Source organism: Pecten maximus, chromosome 2 (assembly GCF_902652985.1).
Source record: "Pecten maximus chromosome 2, xPecMax1.1, whole genome shotgun sequence".
NCBI classification, from domain to species: Eukaryota; Metazoa; Mollusca; class Bivalvia; order Pectinida; family Pectinidae; genus Pecten; species Pecten maximus.
This window is the reverse complement of record NC_047016.1, coordinates 27,725,031-27,748,649: the sequence shown is the minus strand read 5'-3', so window position 1 is coordinate 27,748,649 and position 23,619 is coordinate 27,725,031. Positions and strand designations below refer to the sequence as shown.

At 33.9% G+C, this 23,619-nt stretch overlaps 2 protein-coding genes across 2 annotated transcripts; one reads left to right on the top strand and one right to left on the bottom strand.

Moving 5' to 3' along the window:
• The first annotated feature begins 2,179 nt into the window (after window positions 1–2,179).
• Window positions 2,180–12,978, top strand: LOC117342334 (atrial natriuretic peptide receptor 1-like). The gene is given in 22 exon segments (XM_033904473.1): window positions 2,180–2,504; window positions 2,876–2,998; window positions 3,239–3,405; window positions 4,604–4,739; window positions 5,135–5,226; window positions 5,524–5,665; window positions 6,012–6,093; window positions 6,480–6,591; window positions 7,982–8,059; window positions 8,440–8,544; window positions 8,678–8,749; window positions 8,982–9,141; window positions 9,258–9,481; window positions 9,483–9,534; window positions 9,656–9,824; window positions 10,084–10,233; window positions 10,432–10,555; window positions 10,886–10,954; window positions 11,244–11,418; window positions 11,758–11,856; window positions 12,230–12,321; window positions 12,528–12,978. Coding segments are annotated over 22 exon segments (2,805 nt in total). The 3' UTR covers window positions 12,585–12,978.
• Window positions 12,885–23,614, bottom strand: LOC117321697 (sec1 family domain-containing protein 2-like). Its single transcript, XM_033876205.1, has 16 exons — window positions 23,481–23,614; window positions 22,927–23,114; window positions 21,380–21,613; window positions 20,695–20,838; window positions 20,076–20,153; window positions 19,634–19,765; window positions 18,609–18,781; window positions 17,977–18,073; window positions 17,448–17,575; window positions 17,024–17,239; window positions 16,525–16,621; window positions 15,986–16,049; window positions 15,486–15,588; window positions 15,102–15,257; window positions 14,480–14,612; window positions 12,885–13,775 (listed from the first exon to the last, which is right to left on the bottom strand). The coding sequence occupies exons 2-16, from the start codon at window positions 23,098–23,100 to the stop codon at window positions 13,692–13,694; spliced, it is 2,013 nt and encodes a 670-aa protein (XP_033732096.1). The 5' UTR covers window positions 23,101–23,114; window positions 23,481–23,614; the 3' UTR covers window positions 12,885–13,691.
• Between the last annotated feature and the right edge of the window lie 5 nt (window positions 23,615–23,619).

Below are 23,619 nucleotides of genomic sequence, written 5' to 3'. Positions count from 1 at the left end.
AATCTGAATATAGTTATCTTAGGAGGACAATTAATGTTTCAACAGAACAAATGGATAATTAATATGTTTGTGAAGCGAAAACTGACAGACAAACATAGGTTAACCGAGGTCAGCGCATACCGATTTTATTAGTTATGTAGTGATTGTATCTGTGATTGTTACTGTTACGATCAATCGGATCATCTTACCGACAGTCGTTAAACTTCTGGGATATAACGAGCTAATTCTTGGAATAATGCTTAGCAGGTCAACATAGCCAGTGTACGAAGTGTAATTTAGGATCTTGTCCCGGATATAAATCAGCGTACAAAAGATAACATCTGATCTTCTTTTGTTTCATTATAACTGTCAATACTTTACAATCGTCAAAATTGATTCAGGCAAGCCTGAATGATTCACAACTGTTGTACATGTAGTAATTTTGATATGGGATTTTGTAAATGTGCGAAACATTGCAATCACTTCAATCTCGATTGTCACCATTTTCATTCAGATACACATTGTACATATACTTGTTTTGAAATACACTATAAAATGTGTTATATTATTAGTCTTTTGTTACTCCTTATCCAGATTGTGACGTTTCGTTTTACCTTTGATGAGTTTTCGGTGGCCTCCTAGGTACTACCCTATCTTGGCTCTACTTTATCTATCTCTCAGTTTGTGTTAAAATGTGTGAATATCTTGGGTGTCTTTTGAACTATCCTTCCCCAAACAACGTATTAAGTCAGAGATCGAGTGATATTTAAAATGAAGAAGGTTCAAATTCTGTTTTGAAGTTGATATACGTTGAAATTATTGATATGATATACATACACAGATGAAAAGAACTCTCGGGATTTCCAAACACACGAACACCCACCATGTATCTGAATCACTATTAGAGATACATATTCATTAAAGCCAACACAAATAAACAATAACTCTAAATTGGGGGTGGTGTTGAGGGGTAGGGGTGTTACTTTTAGTTGTTAACTATTTTCAGGGTGTCCTTATTTCTAAAGGAGAAAATTATTTATCCTTAACTTGTTTTCTATTGAAAGGGAAAGGAGTTTTAAAATTTCAAATTTGTTTTAATCATGTAGACATATTTTTCGCAGGGATGAAAGTATCTCGGAGGCTTCCTTTTGTAAATCTTCTCGTGACACATTCCATTTGTTTATATATATCTATTTTGGAAAAGCTTAACACTTTATACAGCGAGTTCTGATAGCTATCAACTTCCAAAGAAATAATGAAAAATGCTTCGATCTGCATATCATTCAATTTTTCTGATGTGTAAATCAATATCTTTTCTCATTTTAAGACACGGAACCGTTCGGAATTGGGGAGGAGGGTGGGGGGAGGGGGGATATATGGGGGATTGAATGTCTACCTACATATAGGAATTTAAAACAGATATTTATAGATGCTAGCTAAGAAACAATGTAATAATGTAATTTTTAGATTCGTGGTCTAGATTCAATTAAATTTTAGCTACCTCCATGCACTGTAAACGTTCTTTAGTTAAATTTCAGTCGACCGTGACACCGCTCGACGCTGCATGCTTTCAACAGATTTTTCAAGAAAGCGTGCATACAGCGTACTCTTCACCTTATGTGCTGGTAAATCACTGCAAATCGAATGTATAACAGTACAAATCACTTACACAACATTTCCTTTCGAAGCGATTGTACAGCGAAAATAATCTTTACTTTTTTATATTATCTGAATCATGAGTATGACTTTAGTTTTTATGTAATAAATGTTTAAATGTCACTATTTTGGTGGTCATTTTCACTCTAATCTGTTGTCCCGAGTTTTCTTATTATGAGTGTAGATCATAAATATAACTAAGCAATCAGTAATTAAGCGATACATCTTTTCGATATTAACATATTCTATTTAATGCTACACTCAAACATGAAAAGCATATCATTTTTTTACACTAAATGGCTATCCTTTATCACGTGTAATGCAGTGCCATGAATTAAAGCACATAGAATAATGATTCCTTCATTTCAAGGCTGAAAACGTGATCAATAATAGAGAATTTTTCTTTTGTTGATTGTGTTATACATTTTGTATTTTCATACCGAGTACACTCTTCAAGAGTAGAATTCTTTGTCCTCTATGTACGTAAACTACATTTGTATATAATTTTGTAGCATGCAGTCTGGCAGTGAACGTTATAGGCCGGATGGCGTCTTCTTGGAATCTTCCCATTATCACGCCTGTAGGGACAAGTGGCATTCTTGGAGACAAATCAAATTTCCCAACACTAACACGACTGGCTTACAACATGAATAAATTCGCCAAGTTCTATCTCCAGGTATTCCGACAATTTAACTGGACTGATATCACCATTATGTACGACAACGTGCACGTGTTTTTCCGCATAGTTGGGACGAGTCTTGGGAATGAGTTTCCTTCTGCAGGTATTTCCAGTAAGGTAATCGAGTTTGATACAAGTGGTGATTTTGATCACAGGAATATGTTGTTGACTGCAAGCGCACGATCACGAGGTAAGCATACCAGGTATATTTCTGACCGTAATTTATCAAAGATAATTCCACATAGTAGAAAAATCCAGAATCATTTCCTTTTTCAGCAAACGTCATCTTGCCCCTTTATATACAGGTTGAAATATAGATAATCTGTTTAAATGCAGGCTGTATGGTTTTTAAGTTTCATTTTGTTCTTTTAATTTTATGTTATAGTCATAGCACATTAATAACTTTACAACGTGGCTCTGTATAGATATAAACATGGCAATTCCCCTGTGCTATTTATAAATTTCTTTGATAAGATGCAGCTTTTTACTATTGATGACATTTCGAATTGATTGAGTGAATAACTACATCAAATGGATATCTACTTCAAAACTTCTTTCCAGTATTTGTCATCAGTTGTCATGGCGATACATTCCGTGACATCATGTTGACCTTCTATGACCTTGGAATGGCGTTCGGCGATTACGCCGTCATATTTATTCGTCTGTTTGCTGGAGATGATGTTGGTAATATGTCTTGGATGAGAAATGACGTTAACGACGCAGTAAGTGACCATGGCATGATTTCCTTCTTCATTTTATTTCAAAATAATTGTGCATCAAACATAAAGTATATGTCAGACTCAATTAACACAATTTTAGTAATTCATTGGGGATGATCTCGAAACGAATGTTAAACAAAATTCGCTATTTAGTTTTCTTTCGATATCTTTATAAAGCACTTTAACCTCGGCTTATCTCAGTGAGATTGCAATGACATGGTCTTAAATCATTTCCAGAAAGCTCGAATAGCATACGATAGCGTATTGCTTGTTCAACCAAGACGGCCAGAAAGTTCTGAGTTTCTGAAGTTTGAGCAGGATGTTATAACCCGGTCATTCCAAGATTACAACTTTGTGTATGGCGATATTGAGGTAAGGCCAAGCTAGTTAAAGGTAGATGTGTTTATATTAACATAGATTGGTCTACGCAAAACTTACGCTTGAGAAGGCGCTTTATTTGCAACCTACTTTATCGTCAAAATCCGAATTGGAGTACTTCCTGTTGACCACAATAACAACTCAGGAGAAAAAGGTTCCCAAGTAAAGTATCTTCAGTATACATTTATGGCTTTCCTGTTTGGTACTATTTAATGTCCATCTTCCTCTGTCATTGACTGGGAGGGTCATGGTCATTTCCTCTAAGGACATAAATTATCCCTATCTGATATAGCTGCTCCATCAGTCATAATGACTTGGCTATGAGCATTGAATCGGCAACATCAACGCACAATGGTGCATGGGTCACCAAACTTTCGATTAATTACTAAGAGGAAAGACCTATCAATGACCGTTCTTACATCCTAGCTTTTCCTTCTTCTATAAAAACCATTAAGGAAATGCCTTCCATCATGATTTAAACCGCTTTACGTTATAGCATTATCTGGTTAGTTATACGTAATGGTTTTTTGTCACGCAGGTTGCGTTATCTTTTAAGTGATTATGCTTTACGCTTATCATTAGGTGATTTTATATCTTCCTGGTTTCATACATCAGTATTTCTCAACCATAATATTTACTCAGTCATTCACTAGAAGCAAGAGAGAGTTGTGTTTAGTGCGGGAACTAATATAAAGCATTTTTCCAAAACATGTCTTTTTTTAAAAATTTTTTTTATTAAATTTATTATTTCATATACACACAGAAACTCGTGTATGATCATTTGGATAATCACAGATCACAGAGCATGTTGTCATCAGGTAAAAAAGGGTTCTATGATAATAAGTTTATAACCTTTACCTACATCTATATGTGACTTCTGGTACTTTATCAACGGGGTCCGTGTAAACCTATACCAGGCATATCGCTCATGAGCTGCACTTACTTTTTCTTTTTGTGTGCGATATAATTACGGCTTTATATTGTTGTTTTTGACGTGATATCCGTTTTCCTTCATGACTTACCGTTATCTGCTCTATATCACGTCAATTGACGCCTTATCTGTTTTATAGACTGTTTTCCGTTTTACCTGCTTTCATGGAACAGTATATAACAAAGTGGTTAGTTATGTTGATGTTTACTTCTGACTTCCCCTGTATACCACAGGTAATTCCGCGCAAACTTCTAATTAAAGGTCAACATCTTTATCACGGCTTTCTACGATTCGTTTCTTATCTACGCTCAAATCCTGAACGAAACTCTCACTGATGGTGGTGATATCTTTGATGGATTTAACCTGACAAGACGGATATGGGGACGAACCTTTCAAGGTATAAAACAAATGATTGCCTGAATCGCCTTGCATGCTCGTTTGGTTTATTTGATAAGTTGACCGAGTACATTCGAAAGGGATGCGTAAAAAGACCACATAGACCTTTTCGCAAAGATTTTGTACTATCTTATATAATATATGACATGTAATAAATTATTCACGTCCCATATATTTCACATATTTGCAATGACAATTAAAACGATCAACATAACATTCTGTAAACTATCAGGTTGCTTTCCTTATGTATACGTGGTATTTCAATACAAACCATGCTGTCTAATTATAAATATAGACCAACTTACTTCCGAGGCATCATTTTTGTCGAGATTTACCTTCAGTTACATATGCGTCAAGGTACATTATATGCATTTGTTTTCTCCAAATGTGCTGCAGGTATCGGCGGGACCATAGCCATCGATAATAACGGCGACAGAGATACAGATTTTTCCCTATTGGACATGGATACATCTACTGGAGATTTCAAGGTTCCATTTGATCTTAAGCAGTATTGTTACGATTCTGTGGATTTTGGATAATTGCACAATTGAATGTTGGGTATCTGAAGACTAATACTTTTATTTCCTCTCATATAGAAACCAAAAATTATCATGTTGGTTTGGAGAATTGCACTTAATGCGAAGATCACCTCAATATATTCCACAAAATAATATCGAAGCATACTCTGAAAGCATTTGGTGTTGTTGTGTAATATGTGTTAATAACAGTTCCTATTTTTTTTTTTATAATTTTGATTTCAACATTTACTGCTCATACTTCGGCAGGTTGTAGGTAATTATTTCGGAGAATTGAAGCAATTTAAGTTTGTCGATGGAATGTCCATATACTGGTACCAAGGGAAGGGCCCACCTGTCAACAAGCCTCGCTGTGGCTTCACAGGAGATGCACCAGAATGCCAAACCTTCGGTGGGTTATCCTATATATTACATCACTACAATACCTGATGTAACACTGTCGTTTTTATACAATCACATCCAGCCAGATGTAGTTTGTGAAAATAGTTTGTTATAACCGGCTGATATTGAATAATATCAAATATGGCTTATCCCTAACTAAACGACAATCTAATTCATCTTCATTTCGGAAGAACGGTACCTTATCGTTTTTGGAGTTTTAAAGTCATTTATTTACTATAAAAATCACGAATTTCCATAACCAAATTTGTAAGTATACATCTCATCATTAACAGATCGTCTTTTTAATGACGTCATCACATGGAAGTTCAGTGGTGTTTTGTTTTTGTCTTTTATAGAGTTACCTGCTGTAACGATAGCTGGAATCGCCTTTGCTTGTGTGATTGTGGTACTTGCTATAATAGCTGCGCTTGTTTACAGGTACGTAATTGTAAAAGGCCTGCATTCTGAAATTTAGTCATTACCATTGAAGGCCTCAATGATTTTTATGATTTTTTGTTTGTTTTTGTTTTCAAATTATACACTTTTTCTACTAATATGTGTTTACCCTTTGAATACTAAACAATAAATAAGAAAATATAGGATAAGGGTGGGGCATTATTCTCTTAAATATATTTAACTTATAGTTGATTAGAGCCTTCTCAGTGAAATCGCTCCATTAGAAAATTAGAAGAATTGCAGAGGTAAAGTTATATACTCCTGCAAACAAAACCTATCACTACCAATCTGACAACGAAATGATAAATACTTAGATGAAACGATATTCAGCATGATGGTTTCCGTTTATAGTTCTGTTTACTTTCAAGGAAACTGAAACTCGAGTCCGACCTGCACAGTTTGTGGTGGAAGATCAAGACGACTGATTTGCTCGCGACAAATGTGGGAAGCCGTGTTATAAGCAGGCTATCAGTTGTTCAGGTACATTAGCGACTGGCGTTACGAGACAAGTCTCTCCCTTGTCATGTCGCAGTTGTTCAAATAATTCCCTTAGCATGAACAATGTATCACCAGTCAGTCTGATTCATGTTTTGTTCTGTCCAGTGCCAACCTAGACCGAGGGACAGTCGCGACTATTACTCGATTCATGAAAGCAGATAAACACAATATTCTGAGAACAAAAACGTCAGTAAAACATCGACAGCATTTAATATTGTTTACCTCTAACAACTGTTATTGACATTCACACCTCATTAAATTGTTAATACCAAAACTACCATGTTTTACAAGTAAGAAACCATGTGAAGGTTCGGGTGCATACTACTTTAACATTATGGAATATACATATAACTATCAATCTCAAATACATTTAATTATACTTTACATAATTATAAAGTGTAAGAGTGCGCGTATGTTATGTCGTATAGTATTACGTTCTCTAAATATCTATTCGGAGATTATTACTGTAATACGGAGCTTTCTTATTGTTTAATTACCTCATAATCTGTTTAAAGTACAAAATGGCATCCGTTTTTGATATGGAAACTTTTTACGATCTCATCAATATTAAACAATATTAGCTGCAGACGACAGATACTGAGCGAATACTCTGGGCTGTAAACGTAATATCAATAAATAACTTAGCCCTGTCATAATCATCCATCGATATTGCCATGTATACCCATTAACAGTTGTATCCCATTAATTTCGGGTACATGTATATACATATAGTTCTTATCTTGATTGACTCAAAAGGTCTCTCTACAAGATTTTCTTTTCGTTCATGAAAAGGGATAAAGATATTAAGAATCCATCCTGTTGTGTGATTGTATGCATTACAGTTCCATCAATTAAAATGATAAGTAAGCCAGTCAGTGGTAGCCTTGGTATTATACGAGACTTCTTTTTACATTTTCACCGTGATGTTAATTGAATACGCTCATTTTATTGTATGAATATACCAAACCACACGAATCCGATGTAATATGTTACCATCTTTTCAGTCCCTAGGTGGTGATAGCAAATCAAAGGAGGATGCAGCACAGATGTTTACTACGACGGCGTTTTATAAAGTAAATGGTCTTCTGTCTAACACGGGATCATCTAGCATTCCATTAGGCTGTAAATCGGTTATGCATCATTTACAGACGTGATATCACTTACATCACTTATAAATAAAAGTAAAGACGTACTATCAGAAAACTCGTTCAAGATTTGATTAGGAAAAAAAATTCTTAAGCGTGATTGTAAACGGGGGAAAATCGCGTATATGTTCGTAGAACTTAGAAGTACTAAATTATAATCATAATCATCTCATTATTGCTCTGTTTGTAATCTCAAATATCATTCATTTATAACATTTATGTTAAAGGGCAGTACTGTAGCAACCAAAAAGTTCAAAATAAAGCAGTTCCACGCTGATCGAGTAAGCCTTTTGGAACTGAAACAGGTAAAGAATTGTGCCATATTAGTATCAAGGTAAGGCATTTAGAAATCTGACGTTGTTCAGCTGCAACTACATTGGATTTGTTATTTTGTCCAACGTTTGATCGTCGCAAACAATGTATATGAAATATCTTAATGGCTGTTTAAAAGAAATCAAAGATGTCGGTAGTGTATACAATATTTTTCAGAAAGCGAAAGGCGCTCTTCCTTTACCTGAATTCCTGAATGGCCTTTTCTGGGGTCTCCAGTCATATTTTGTCCTCGTTTTTGTCGATTTTGTACCAGAATTAACATGTGCTTTTATATCGTTACTTAGTGTTATTTTTGCTCTTTGTCTTCGTGACTTAATAGCTCACTGAATCTATTTACTACTATTTTCTACAGATGAGGGACATTGCTTGCCCAAACTTGACTAGAATGGTTGGTATGGCGATAGAACCTTCACATGTCGTCCTGGTGACAGAGTACTGTCCTCGCGGTAGTCTCCAGGTAAATCTAATTCTTTGTCCGCTTAACTAGGAATCCATTAGTATCTTTCAATTTGGTTTAATCTAAATTCACTCATTCATAACTAATGACTACGTTATAATTAGGTTTTAACTGCTTTTCGTTTATGTTTTAGGATATTTTAGAGAACGACTCTATACAGCTTGACTTGGATTTTAAGAATGCACTTCTCACCGACCTCGTACAAGTAAGATCTAAATTTAAATAAATATTTGTTATTTCAACAAAAACCATTCTAAATCTGTTCTTCACAAACAAAATTTAAAGATATTTCATATCTGACACGGTAGGAGAGTAATTCCTTTTTATGTAATATATCCAGAAGATTGAATTCATGTAGTGTTGATATATCGAAAACTTGATCGCTATATTTTTATGTAGATTTAACGTCTTATGAGATTTGCGTACTATGTTTAAAGGGAATGACCTATCTACATGCATCCCCAATCGAGGTTCACGGTAACCTTAATAGCTCCAACTGCGTGATAGACGGGCGTTTTGTTCTAAAGATCACAGATTTTGGCCTGACACGCATACGCCAACTAGAGCAGAAAGTTGTAGATCATCAAAACCAAAGAGGTATTTCCTATGCAATTCTTTATTCGATAGAATTTAATAGAATTAAGATTAAGGTGCACATAATGATTGTTTAACTTGACATCGATTAAATGGGATAATATATTTTTAACAACAAGCAATACATTTGTTACCCGATATTTCACCATATCAACACATTACATATTTCAGCATTATCACTATAACTGTATCATACTGTGCCATGTTTGTGGTACACAATGTCTGCGGCAATACTGTTTCAGCGCAGTTATGGGTAGCCCCGGAACACCTCCGAAACTTGCCCAATAGAACATCGTCACATGGCGGAGATGTCTATAGCTTCGGAATTATTTTGTTCGAAATTCCTAACAAGACACGAGCCTTACGAAGATGAATTAGAACACGCCTCAGTATCTGGTAAGTGTAATCGGTATCATCTAAATACAAAACAGCTTGAAAATAAAGGATAAATCGGTTTAGTGTCTGTACAATGTCACTTACGAAATCCTAATACATGCTAGATTTATTTTCATTTTAGATGTACTTCAGAAGGTCAAACTAGGCCGTAATCCTCCATTCCGTCCCATGCTGCCTCAGACAAGTGAAAAGAGCGGTCTGGTGACAGTTCTGAAACAGTGTTGGAGTGAAGACCCGAAACTGAGACCTAGTTTCCATGCACTGACAAGGACTATTCGTAAAATTTCCGGGTTCGTGGAGTTTTTTTTTTTGAGGGTGATGAATGCAAATGGCTCTGTAAGACTCGTGTTCAAATTACCAATCTCCATTGGCAACGAATGATAGCAATATTTCCAACAGCTTATGATTATATATGTATATATGAACATATATGTGTAAGGCAATTTAATTAATTTCACGTGTAATGATTACCTTGCGTTGATCTACGTCAATGTTGTTAGAGGTGTTTTCCTTTTTGTGTCATTTATAATATTTTATTATTCTACCTAGAATATCAGCGGGACATAATATACTAGATTCATTACTTAAGAGGATGGAGCAGTATGCTAACAACCTGGAGGACCTTGTTGAGGAAAGAACCCGTGCGTTCTTGGACGAGAAGCGGAAGTCTGAGCAATTGCTCTATGAAGTCCTTCCAAGGTAAACAAAGCATTATTTGAAGCCATGATTCTTAACCATGATTATTATGACTCTTAAAATACAGCATTGTAATAATACCTGAATTATTCAATCGTTGGAATGGTATCACTAATATATATCATTTGTTTTCCGCATGTCAGATAATAATGCAATAATGATACTCAACGGATCATACCTTTGCTCTGTATACTTATGTAGAAGTGTTGCTGACCAACTGAAGAACGGACAAAGTGTTGACCCAGAATCTTTCGAGAAGGTCACTATATATTTCAGCGATATTGTAGGCTTTACCAACCTGTCTGCCTCTAGTCTGCCGATGCAGGTACGTTTATAGCGTATGTGAAACAGACTACATTACAATATACACAAATCAACATAATAATGTAACCTTAAGAACATATCTATTGTTAATTTTTAATAATACATGTACTAATACTTTGATTATATCAATTATTTTCTCTAGTTGAATATTTATAAACTAGAATGCGATTATATAAGGATTTCCCTGCAAAACAAATTTCAACATCTTATAACAATATTCGAGATAACAGAATGCATTGTCAGTTCTTCTAAGAACATATGAATACATTTCCTTGTTATGTATATGGAGTTTCATATTGACCCAACAACCATACTTTCTTTATTTCCACAGGTCGTGGACCTCCTGAACGACTTGTACACATGTTTTGATAGCATTTTAGAAAGCTATGACGTATATAAAGTACGTAAATACATTACCCCATTTCCCACCTCTCCACAATACACTCGTTAGTGCGCACCATATATATAGCTTTCGATGAAGATTTATTTTAACAGTATATTCGATACACGAAATACACGGAAATTTCGCCATTTTATTATAATTTTTTATTACGGATTTCCCTTTCGTAAATCTATGTCAATTTTATCTAATGGCTCCGTTACACGGTTTAAATTTTAAGTGGGAGGGCACTAGTATTCCTTATTCTTTTCATAAAAGCTTAGAAACGGAAGTTTCCAATTATGATTAGGTGGAGACTATCGGAGATGCGTACATGGTGGTATCCGGTCTTCCTGTACGGAATGGTTCGGAGCACGTCCGTCAAATTGCACGCATGTCCTTGAGTATCCTGGAAAACGTGTCCAAGTTTAAAATACGACACAAACCGGACGCCGTACTCAGGGCACGTATCGGTATTCACTCCGGTAAGACATTTTCACCTATTTAACTTTATTACATTGCATTTAATTATTTCAACGGAACTTAATAATTTGTGTCGAATGTGAAACTAGTCAATATTGACCGTAACGTTTAACTAAGCCAACTATTGTCATTAACATATTCATCTCCAAATATGATTAATAGAAACCCAAACACATTGTCCAATATTGATTTGGAGCAAATCGTTGTACAATATACAAAAAATGTATGCACCTAGAAAGCCATATCAATTTCGAAAACCTGAGGCAAGAAATAAATTTTAAACCATTCATGCAAAGAATTGTTTTTGTCTTTTTTATGTATCTGTACATGTGTATTCAAAGGTTCTGTTTGCGCTGGGGTGGTGGGAAGAAAGATGCCCCGTTATTGTTTATTTGGAGACACTGTCAACACAGCCTCCCGCATGGAGTCCAACGGCGAAGGTAGGAAATAGACAAAAATGTATAATCTTTCCTTGTACTTTATGAGTATTTAAATGCGGCATTCACTGGTGTTTTTGTCAAGTCCTTTAATACAATATCATTTCATCCGGTATTATCACCGCATTACAACGACATGTGAAAGAAGTTCTGATATAAACAGGACATTTGCAATAATATAACCCCAATATTACAATACCTAGCTTACTTCGAATTTGTTAGAATGACTTTTAGACAAGCAGTCCGATACATGTAGATACATCACATAAATATACGAAGTAGGTTGTGTACTTAACACATATACTTACATGTACATGTACGTATCTAATTCAATATTTATAACTGTTAGATTAAAACATATCTCATTTCGTTACAGCAATGAAGATCCATATGAGCGAAGACACAAAAAGCATGTTGGATGCTTTTGGCAATTTTCTGATAGAAACAAGAGGTGAAATCACTGTGAAGGTACATATCTTAAACACATATCGCCGTCATATGTTATTACGACAGAATTGTTATTTTTTTTTTTTTTTTTTTGGTCAAACGATTCCCTTTCAACATAAACCTCGTTGTTCATTAACATTTCACATTCATTGCAAAACAAACTTCCTTGGTATTTGTACAGAATATATTTACCCTTATGTATTTGTAAACCTAGTCTTGTATTTTAGGGCAAAGGCTCGATGACAACATACTGGCTTCTCGGAGAAGAAATCAAGGAAATCTGAGAAGATATCATTGTCACGATATACAGATTCTGTTTTGCTTAAACTTTGTTGTGGGAAAGATTTGAAATAGCGGTGAAAATATTACAGCGTTACAACCATAGGATTCCATGTGCATACATGGGTCTATATAATAAGGTGATGTTTTTCCATATCTGAACACTAATTATTAAGATTAGTTCAGTTAGACACCCATCTGTTTTCCATCGGTAGAATTATCTGTATATTACGTTTTGCTAATCACTTCAACTTTAGGTGAAAACTGAATAACGGAGCAGAGAATGATTACAAAGACCATGCAAGAAAATATCTCTCGATATTTATTTCATGACTATTGACATTGCTGTGTATTTTATATAACTTCGATTTGCTTTATTGTCAAAAGTTAATTGGCACACAATAACATGGTAGAAATACATAATATGTATAATAAATAATGACATCGGCTGAAAGTCAAAAATAGATATGCCTCTTAATCACAATATCCTGTTTATTATAAAGATTGACAATACACTGTAATATTTAAACGATATTCAATTAATTATCACAATTAATTAATTCATTAACTTTTTCAACATCACATGTACAGTGGTGCTATACATATGAACCGATAGGTACACTTTGAAAATGTGAATCACTAATGTCACATCTTTACTTATTTTAGTAATTTTGGCTAAATAAATTAAAATTAAAGTACATTTTATATTGAAAAGAAAAACATTGAATGTTTGAGGCGTAACTTCCCTGAGATATCAAAGTTCCGGCCTGGTACCCAAGGAAGTAAAAATTTCCAAATTAAAGAATAGGTTACGTCCTGCACTGCGGGCAACAAAACATTTTTTCTACAATGTTTCCTAGGCAGCTGGAGACGCAGACCCAGAACAAAATCCTCATAAACTACAAGGGCCCCGTGTCATCGATATTTACTTTAGCAAGATATGGACTACAGCATATCTGTTATTCCTGTACAGGATCTGTAAACATCGAGTTGACATTTTCATTTTTTTTTAAAGTACAGATCTCTCGCAATTAAAAAATACAGGATATGAATTATCTACCTGTAATGAACAAGACTTTACCAAGTATCTTAAAGTAGCACTTAAATGTTCATCAGTCAGGGTTCAAATTGTCTTGACACAGCAGTAACTGTACAATATCTTCAGGCTTGGACAATTGTGTACTTCCTACGATCACCTGCAAGTAGTAAACAAGCAATAAAGATACAGCAACACAGACCGACATGTTTTCTTTGTATCAAGATGGCAGCATGTTTTATTTTTGAACACTTAAACATATACATTGCAAAACGCAGACTTTGTGAACAGAAAAACTCAGAATGATAACTTTGAATGTGGCTCCTTTATTCAACCACGGAAACAAAGTTGAATTCAAATTGTCCTCAGTTAATGAGAATATATAAACATTTACAGCTTGTTTCTCCAAACTTTACAAAAGACATTTCGTATGTATATATGACTATCATACTTGTAACTAGCATAATTTCCTCAAATTTCACACGAGATATTTATCCTTTGTACACAATTCTACACAGACATCATGACCATCTGATCAAGAGTACGTGGTCCAGTATTGAAGGAGGGATCTTCAAACACAAGATGGTTACATGCAATTTTAATATATTGCTGAAAACTCTTTTATCACAAAATTTTGAAATATTCATATTTAAAAGAACACTTCATTTATTTCTATAAAGAACAGCGCTAGATAGTGTTAAGAAGTATCGGACAATGTGGCAAAAAAAAAAAAAAAAGATTATTTTTTTATTGAGACTTGTATTTCAATTAATTTAGACTATTATACAAGCCGTTTGAGCAGTAAAAATTACTCTAATACCCTGGTTTTATAACCCTGGTTTAAGATAAAGTGAATAGCTGTACCTGGGTATCACTGTTATGAGATGCAACTGTATCCCTGATAAGTTTTGCCTCCGTAGCTGTGATACCGCCAACCACAAACACAATCAGAATCTTGTTGTCACTAGGTTTAGGCTTTGCCACAGTTCGAAACAGTCTGAAATCAAAACTTCAAGTTTTAATACCTACATAAAATTATATAACTATGTTTGAGATAAAACATTCTATTATTTATTCATGCATAATATCAATTTCATTACATGTTTATAGACATTGACAAAGTAGATGTATATAGGGTATAGTTTAATGTACTGGTAATAGTTTTGGTTAAGTCAAGAACTGACACATTTTGCAGTTTCTTGTACAATATATATGGAGACATAATTCAAATGCAATTCCTGTATCATCCAGAATTAGAAGCCTAATACAGATAAGTTACTTAATATAGCTATCATAAAACCAGTGCACTAATATATAGAGACCATTCATTTACCATTATCCATCATCTGTAAATAATTCTAAATCATGCCATGCTATCTGTAAATAACTGTAATCTATGTCATGTTATCTATAAATCATTCTTTATTTGCCATAAGTAAATTGTGTTTTAGCTGATTTTAAGAAAGCTTCATCAGCCACTACTTACCCAAATCCGGATTTTAAAAGATCTGTAAATCCACTAGATATATATTCAATATCTTGAATGTCTCCTTTAGTAGTGTCAAATGCCAATTCCGTCACTTGTTTTAAGAATGGCTTGCCTTTAGCTGGACTGAGAGTTGTACTAGGATCAACTACAGAACTGTAAGTAGAAATATATCAAATGGTAAATCTATATCGTTCAATTATTAGGATCAAACAAACGATTCTCAGTAAACATTTATAAACACTACTTGAGATGTTTAAGTTAAAATCACACAGTTGAAGTCGTTCAAATTTTGGAAAAGAAAACCAATTCAATGATGTTCACGTTTGTAAATTGTATGTTCCTACTGTGGAAAAGCCGTCTTGTAACTTTAAACATACATACCCTAGATATTTTAAGTTCTGTCTGGCTAAGCTCATCCCATTTAGCTTATCAAACATGTCATCTATGATGGCAGATACAATCTCCTCTGTTACCAGGTCTCCCACTGGTCAAACAAGGCAGATAATTTCATATAATTTGACTGAAGATAAATTCAACATTTTTAACTGAATTTTTCGTGTGAAAACACTTGAATTACACTACCTAAAAATTCTATGAGTTGTTTCATTCCTTTAAATCAAAATTTTCTCTTGCATGCAGACGATATCTTCATATCAATCTTTATCTAGATCTGTCATTCAGAATATTGAAGTATGTAAATTATGTTACGAGCAATGTATTAAACATGATGCTTATTTATTTGAAGATTGAAGAAACTAAACTATTCTGTTTCGAAACGTTTGCCATACATGGTATACATTTTAGTATTAACCCAAAGCTGTAGGTTATAAGGTAATATAATTTGTATTAATTAATGGAGGCAATAAACTGTTCTCACTAACCTAAGGTCTGTGTCATTTTGGGCAGATAATCCTTTCCCTTGGCTATTCTCTTCACCAGTAATTTCTAGTAATATACAACAATGATATAATATTAAATACAGTTTTTATGAGTTAACATTGAAATCTCACATTGTATTCTTTCTTGTGTTAAAATCTTAAGATCTATGATATTCATGTGAAAATTATGTCCTGTTTTCTGAGAAAAAACTCTCAAGGCGAATAAATGAATTTAGATAATAACTTGCATTGTTTTGTTTTCACTGCTATAATCGTAATTAAGATTATGATTATGACAGTGAAAACAACTCATTATAATCATACAAATATTAATTACCGTACCTACCAATTTTCAACACACAAAAATGGCATTTCCCACAAATATTTAAGGTAAAAATAGTTGTATACATTTTTTCATTACATATTTCATAGTTATATCAATTAAAACAGACTTCGTTTTTGGGAGCATATGTTGTAAATCCTACGCCTTTAAATGCAAAATATAAAATTAGATTTGAAATATCTTAACTTCCCTATCTCACCTTGATATCATCCTCCTCATCCCTGTATCTCGAGTCTACTCCTAAGAGTGAGTAGACATACACAATCTGTGTTAAAACACTATCCAAGGACTGACACCTATAAAACAATATTCAATATCATCTTTAAATATAAGTTGCGTACATAATGAAAACAAGTGTTTTTTATCATCATTGCATCAATTCAGAACAGTTTTTTATAATACCTGTCCTAGTACTATTTTGAAATGCCAGAATGGGCTATTACCCAGTACCTAATATTTTTAAATAAATGTTCTTAATATGATTATTATATCATGAATTGGAGATATACAATGCCTGGTTTTTAAATCAGCTAAACATTATCAAACGACTCCTATTAGAATTGACATTACAAGTACAAAATAATATACTATCAGTGTTTAATTAACCTTCAAAATTTCTAAATTTAAAAATTAACATGCAAATCAATGTAAATGTACTGTAAATAATGTATCAATATATATGTTATCATATAACGTACACTTCCTGCAGTGGCTTGTCCTGCATGGCCTTCAGATTACTCAGGAGGACAGATAATGGCCCTTGTTCCTCCTCGCTCCCGATGCTCTGCATCATCAACTTCTCTGTTGAACCCTGTAGCTCATATTCTTTATTTTGAGAACTCTTCAGACACTGACAAGTTGCCATGGCAACTTGAACTGTTTCTAGGTGATTTGAGATTGCTTTATAGTTTCCTCTGTATGATAAGAGAGAAAATCTTTAGTCAATTGTGATTAAAACTAAAATTTCTGGTACATCATACATCATATGCAAATATAATTACATACCAGAGCCTATTAACCAAGGTGTTCCAACATTAAAGAATTCAGTCTTCTATCAACATTATCTCTATAATGGGGTTATTTGGAGTAGAAATTTTGCAGTCATAAAACATGTATCCTTACTTAAATAGCTTTAGGGTATTATCCAGTTGTTCTGCTGTGACACGACCAGGTTTTCCTGATAACTTGAGAGGTAATTTTTCTGTCGATGCAGCTTCTACAAGTGACCTGTTCACCTCCATCAGTCCTTCCTGTTGGAAACAAACTCAATCAATATACATCATCCTACAGAACTGGTTGTCTAAAGACAAACTCAAACTTAACATTTTACATTTTAAAACACTTTGTCTTAAAATTGTGGCATGAAATTTATGATGGATTAAAGTTTAGCTCAGTAGGAATTATTTCATAAGATGTAAGTAAACAAGATTTACAGATGAGAGGCTTTTTATTATTTTTACAAATAGTTTGGTCAAGTGTACTTTGTACACCTGGTACATTACATTGAATTATATGCACTTCATTTGTGAAGATTTCTACCAGTTGGGCACATTACAAACCCAGTACAAATATGACTATTAATGTACCTTATCATGGATCTATACCTGACCCTCTGGTAAGAACCAGCATATATAGAAGAAAAGCTTAATACCTTTACTTTGGAGTTCAGAAGTGGAAGAAGATGTGAGTGAGTTGTCTGCCCTTTACTTCCTGCCAAACTCCCTGGTGCTATCACTTCCTTGGATTCACTACAACAAAGGGAATACATATTGAACCAACATGTCAAAATTAACTATCATGTCCATCAAGTTAATTTACATTGCAGGTGTAGATGGATCTTTGGATGGATATTCATGCCAAGTCTAAATACAGGTTTTACATTGTTATATGGAAGCAATATGTGAGAAGAAGAAAACCTTTTGAATTATCATACCTCCAACAGAGAAGAGTGGTACACTCAGTCTCAAATCTGTATTGCATCAATTATACATGTGTATAATAATACATGTATTTTTTTTTTTTGTAATCTAAGAAATAATTGTAAACTAATCAAAACCAACAAGCCCATGACATTTAGGATGAGAATCATTTCAATTTTTTTTCTCAATATTGTTAATAACCAATGAACACACTAGTTTCTGCAAAATGAAGGAGAATGGTCATATACCAGGTATAAGGGGGTGGGGTTAATCTGTTCTACCAAGACCTTAGTAGATATAACAGAGAAGAACATGAGAATTAATACAGTTTGATTATTATTAGTGAAAGATGTATAAACCCTACCTGTTAACCCTACACAATGGTGTCATGTCCACGTTTACATCGTTGCGGTGACCAGGTAATCGCTGTAAAATGCTGGTTACTTTGTCCATCAACACCTCAGACTGATGTTGACATGGTGTCATAAGGTCAAGATGACGGTCAACCAATAACAAGGAAACCTTGGTTTGTGCAGACTAAAATTGTAAAATATATTCATTGTTCTTGAACCACAAGTTCATTGTAATACAAAAGGAGGTCAGGAACAATGCATTGAAACCAAGAGGTTCCACACTTTTATGTGTACTTGTTTTAATTGTGTAATTTAAAAAAAGAAATCCAATAGAGCATCACAAGGCTCTGAAACTTTTCTATACTAATTTACAACTACATGTAAATCATGGGTTTGGTTTATTTTGGTTAATGTCCTGTTAACAGCGGGTCATTCAAGGATGTGCCAAGTTTTTGAGGTGGAGGATCTGCCAGAGTATTTGGAGAAAAATCACCAGCAACTAGCAACTGCCCCATGTGGGGTTCAAACTTGCAACCCAGAGGTGGAGGGCTAAAGATAAAGTGTTGAGTCACCTTAACCTCTCGGTCACCATGGCCCCATTATAACTAAATCATATCTTAATGACCTGCATACATTATACACCTGCATATTAAATTATATTAATAAGTAGAAATAATTTTTTTGTCAGAATAAAGGAATGACAGAACGACATTTTCAAAGGTGACACTGTATGCCCCCAATCCTGAAAAGTACATTTAATAAAATTAACAGTCATGAAACACTGCAGATAATGAATTCATAGTGTATCCAGTTCACCACTGAATTTTAGCATTTTCAGGAGTCAAATTATTTTTCTCAGAAATGTAGAATCAAATGAAGTCAGTTTGACATGTACATGTACCTTCAAACCAAAAAGTCAAATCTAATTTTTGGGATTCAAATACTCTCAAGGGTCAACTGCATGGAAGCCATGAAATTAATATATTACATTTTTTCTTTAATCTAGATTGATTTATCTGCTATATTGCATTCATACCTTGCGTCTGATTTTCGCTGGAGGATAACTAGCTAACTCTGTTGCCAAAATTTTACTGGTCTGACCGACAAAGAAGCAGTCCTCCTGGACATCTAGCTCTCCAAGCATACTGTCTATACTGCCAACTAACATCTATAGCAGACAAACAAAATCAGAATATATATATATATAATTCACATAGATTATCAATACTTTTTAATATATAGATTTCTTTGCTGACCAATTGATTTTCATATGTATTCTAAATCTTAGAGATATTTCAATTAGGGACGTATATCTCAATCAATTGTAGTTCACAAATTTTTAACAAATATAATGTAGTATCAAAATTATTTTATTTTAAAAAAAGAATTGGTATAAATATTCTGGACTCATGTATAATCACTAATTGTGAAGTATTAATTGTCTTCAGTTTTTTTCAACATAAAAAGACAGAACATACCTTGTACTTAATTTGTAAAGATTTAGGCAAATGAGCAGCTTCAACATCTTTTAAGCTTGAAAAGTTCTTATGATCTCCCTTTGGAAAAAAAAAAATAAATTAGAAAGTAGATGATAATGTGAAGTTCAATAGAATTAACAGAATTTTTTCCATATATATTTGCATAGAAAACAAATCATATATCATGCTAGTCTGAAGTAATTTACATTACGTTGGGTATATATGTTTGTCTGAGAAATATTAAGGAATTTGAAGTCAAAGCTGTACATTATGGTAATCTGCAGTCTATTTAGACATACTGAACGTTATACAACTGTAAAATGATATGTACAGTACACACTGTATTTCGGGCTGTTTTATCAATTCATTTAGTACATGTTTTCAAATGAATGAATAAAACATTTTTTTAAATGTTAATAATTTTTTGGGGGATTTTCTTGTTACCAGGTAGCTTTATCGTAAGAGGAGGTGATATTTTCATTCATTAAGAAACAAAAATCATTATAAAATCGAGTGAATGTATTGTAAATTTCCTAACAATACATTATAAAACAAAGGTATTAGATAAAAAAAAATTGTATGTTTATCAGTTGTCCTGCAACTAGATCTAGAGACTTACCCTCACAGATTTGTACTGCAGTGACAGGCGAGGAAGATCTGAAGACACCAGTGGAAACAGTCTGCTAAACGATGGAGTCACAAATAGGCTCGGTGTCAGGCAGGTGGCAAACAGTGGCATGTGGCTTACTTCTGCTGTGTAGTTCTTTTAAGTAAGACAGCTATGTATTAACAGATATAGAGATCTCTTCTATTTTTTAAGAAGTCTTTCAGACAGCATTGGTGATTATTTGAACATCATCTGCATGTACATACCTGAAATTTTCTCCAGTCATGTGTACACAAAAAGCCCAGATATCATGAATATACAGACTGTAGTTCTATAGAAGGTATTGGAAATATGACTGAAGGTTTTATTTCAATCTTATTTCAACAAATCTTACAGCCTCCTTTATCACAACTACAACAACGTTAACAGATCATGTCTTTAGGTTACACGGTTCTGTTGAGCAGGTTATAATTTGAAACATTGATGACAGAACAATCCACAGACACATATATATGCACTGACCAATAAACCTTTACAAGGTGAAAATGTCATACTTCAGCTTTTAAGGACAATATACCACGGTCGCTATACATGTAATTTATATCCGATTATAGATGTTATCTATCTTTATTAATTTCATCACATTTACGTACAAAATCATACTGACTGAATTTAAACAAATAGTCATGAACCGTACCATGTTTCCCATCCACTCCAGTATACTCTCTTCAAATCGTTCAAATACAAGATTTTCATCTCCATCAAATGTCCCACTGCGACTGAACAAGTGGACACATGGATTAATAGCAGTGATAACTACAACGTACTGAAGCTTGCTGGCCTCAATGATGTTCTGTATCACCCGACTGGTAACTTCCTGTAGCATGGAGCTCACAATAAAAACTGCCTTCTTATATGCATGATCTACACTCTGAAATGTTAAAAAATCAACTCAACCAACATGTTACATGTATGTACTATTGGAACTATTATGACTACTATATATTCTTTTTTTTTTTAAAGTACATGTACATGCATCATCAAAATTACACAATCACAATTGAATGGCTTTTTGTAGACATATGGTGGCATGGCCAGAGGAAACTTGGGCAAGGCTTTTTGGAGAAAATAATATGTTTGCATGAGCAAAATATGAAACATAAAACACATGTACAGTGCATTCCACTTAATCGGGTAACGCTTAATCGGGTATTTCGTTTAATTGGGTAAAATTTCAAAAACCAAAACCATTTTCTCTTAAATCATGTTAAAAAAATTCGTTTAATTGGGTTGGAAAAGTCGTATTTTTCGGTTATTCGAATAGAACAATCGGGACAAAAAAATAGAAATGCTCCGATTTTCACGAAAGTCATCGCGTATTTCTTTAAGTTTTAGACATTTATCAACAAATAGTGTAATTTTGATGGTTCAAATGTCAAAAAACAGTTAAATATGTGACGACACCGATACACAGGTGAGTTAAAAATCAGTAGCGAGCAGTAAAAGGACAGACGCCCGACGTTAGCTCATAATTCCTATTCAGGTTAGGATTAGAACTGGTTAATAAAAAACATTACATTGGATTTCGTGTTGTTTTATCAGTGACTGCCAGTGTCAAGTTCGTATAAATTTATACCACAGGAAACGACCTAAATAAACTCGGTTTCTCCGATCTCTGTGCTTTGGTAATTGGAAATAATATGGAATATTTTAAACTTCAAAGCGAACATAAGAATGTCTCTATGATAAACATAAATTATTTTAGATGTAATTGTCGGCGAGTCCTTAGATCGTATGTCAAATTAGGAACACACGGATGAAACAGGGATGTATGACCCCCCGATTTGAGGTGCTACGATTGTACTGTGCCGCGAATAAGAAAATCATTAAGGTTTTGTTATTTTAATACACACATTTTTATACAATTAGTAATAGTAATCTGACAATTTGACATCAGTAAAAGCACAAACAAAAACACTGTTTATTAACAATAATAACGCAAATATTTTCATCCAAAATCGACCCAAGTCTGACTACCATTACGGACCAAATCCAAGATGGCGACAAGCATTTCGGCTTATCGGGTAAGTCGGTTAATCGGGTAAAAAGCCCCCGCAAATAGGCAACCCGATTAAGCGGAATGCACTGTATATATACAATTATGCTCAAGAGTCAAGGCTACATTTATAAGTAGCTATATATCTGATGTCCTATGATATATCTGATGTCCTGTGTGTTACATACCTCAAATGATGAGAATTCCTTGACATTGATGGCCCCAGCCTCCAACATAAGGGTCAGACCACCATTCCAATGCAGGTTCTCGGCGACAGCATCATCAGTGAATACTACTGCTCGGTTTACTTTCTGACATATCTTCTGCCACAAGGAAAATGAACTTTCGTGTAAGGAACGCATCCTGAAAACTAATACTGAAAAAAAAATTCAATATTTTTAAAAAGTTTTTAAAATGCTTTTATAAGATCAGAGACATATATAGTCTATATATCTCTAAGATAAATCCTAAATGGCATCGCTTGATAATAAACTGAAATTGATGAATTAAATATACAATGCTACAAATTCAGTAGCATTTAATAGCAAAGCATTTATTATTATTGTGATTGGTAGGCCTACATTTGTAGTTGAAACAAATGGGTTTTTTTTTTTGCAATATTCATCTAGAGTTATCTCAAGTGTGTTGTCTGTCTACAACAGATTGATCAATAAGTTGAACATTGAGATTTACTAGGCCTAATGCCGATGCCTTTTGTTTTAAGTATAGATCGTGTACTAACCTATTGACGTGCAACAACAATCGAAGATTTTCACATAGAAATCATTATCATGGGAGACATATGATGTCTGCTACGTTTACCGGAAGTAAAGTAACGATTTTTGTTTTGCCATTTCGGATTGCTTCGGACAACTTCCTGT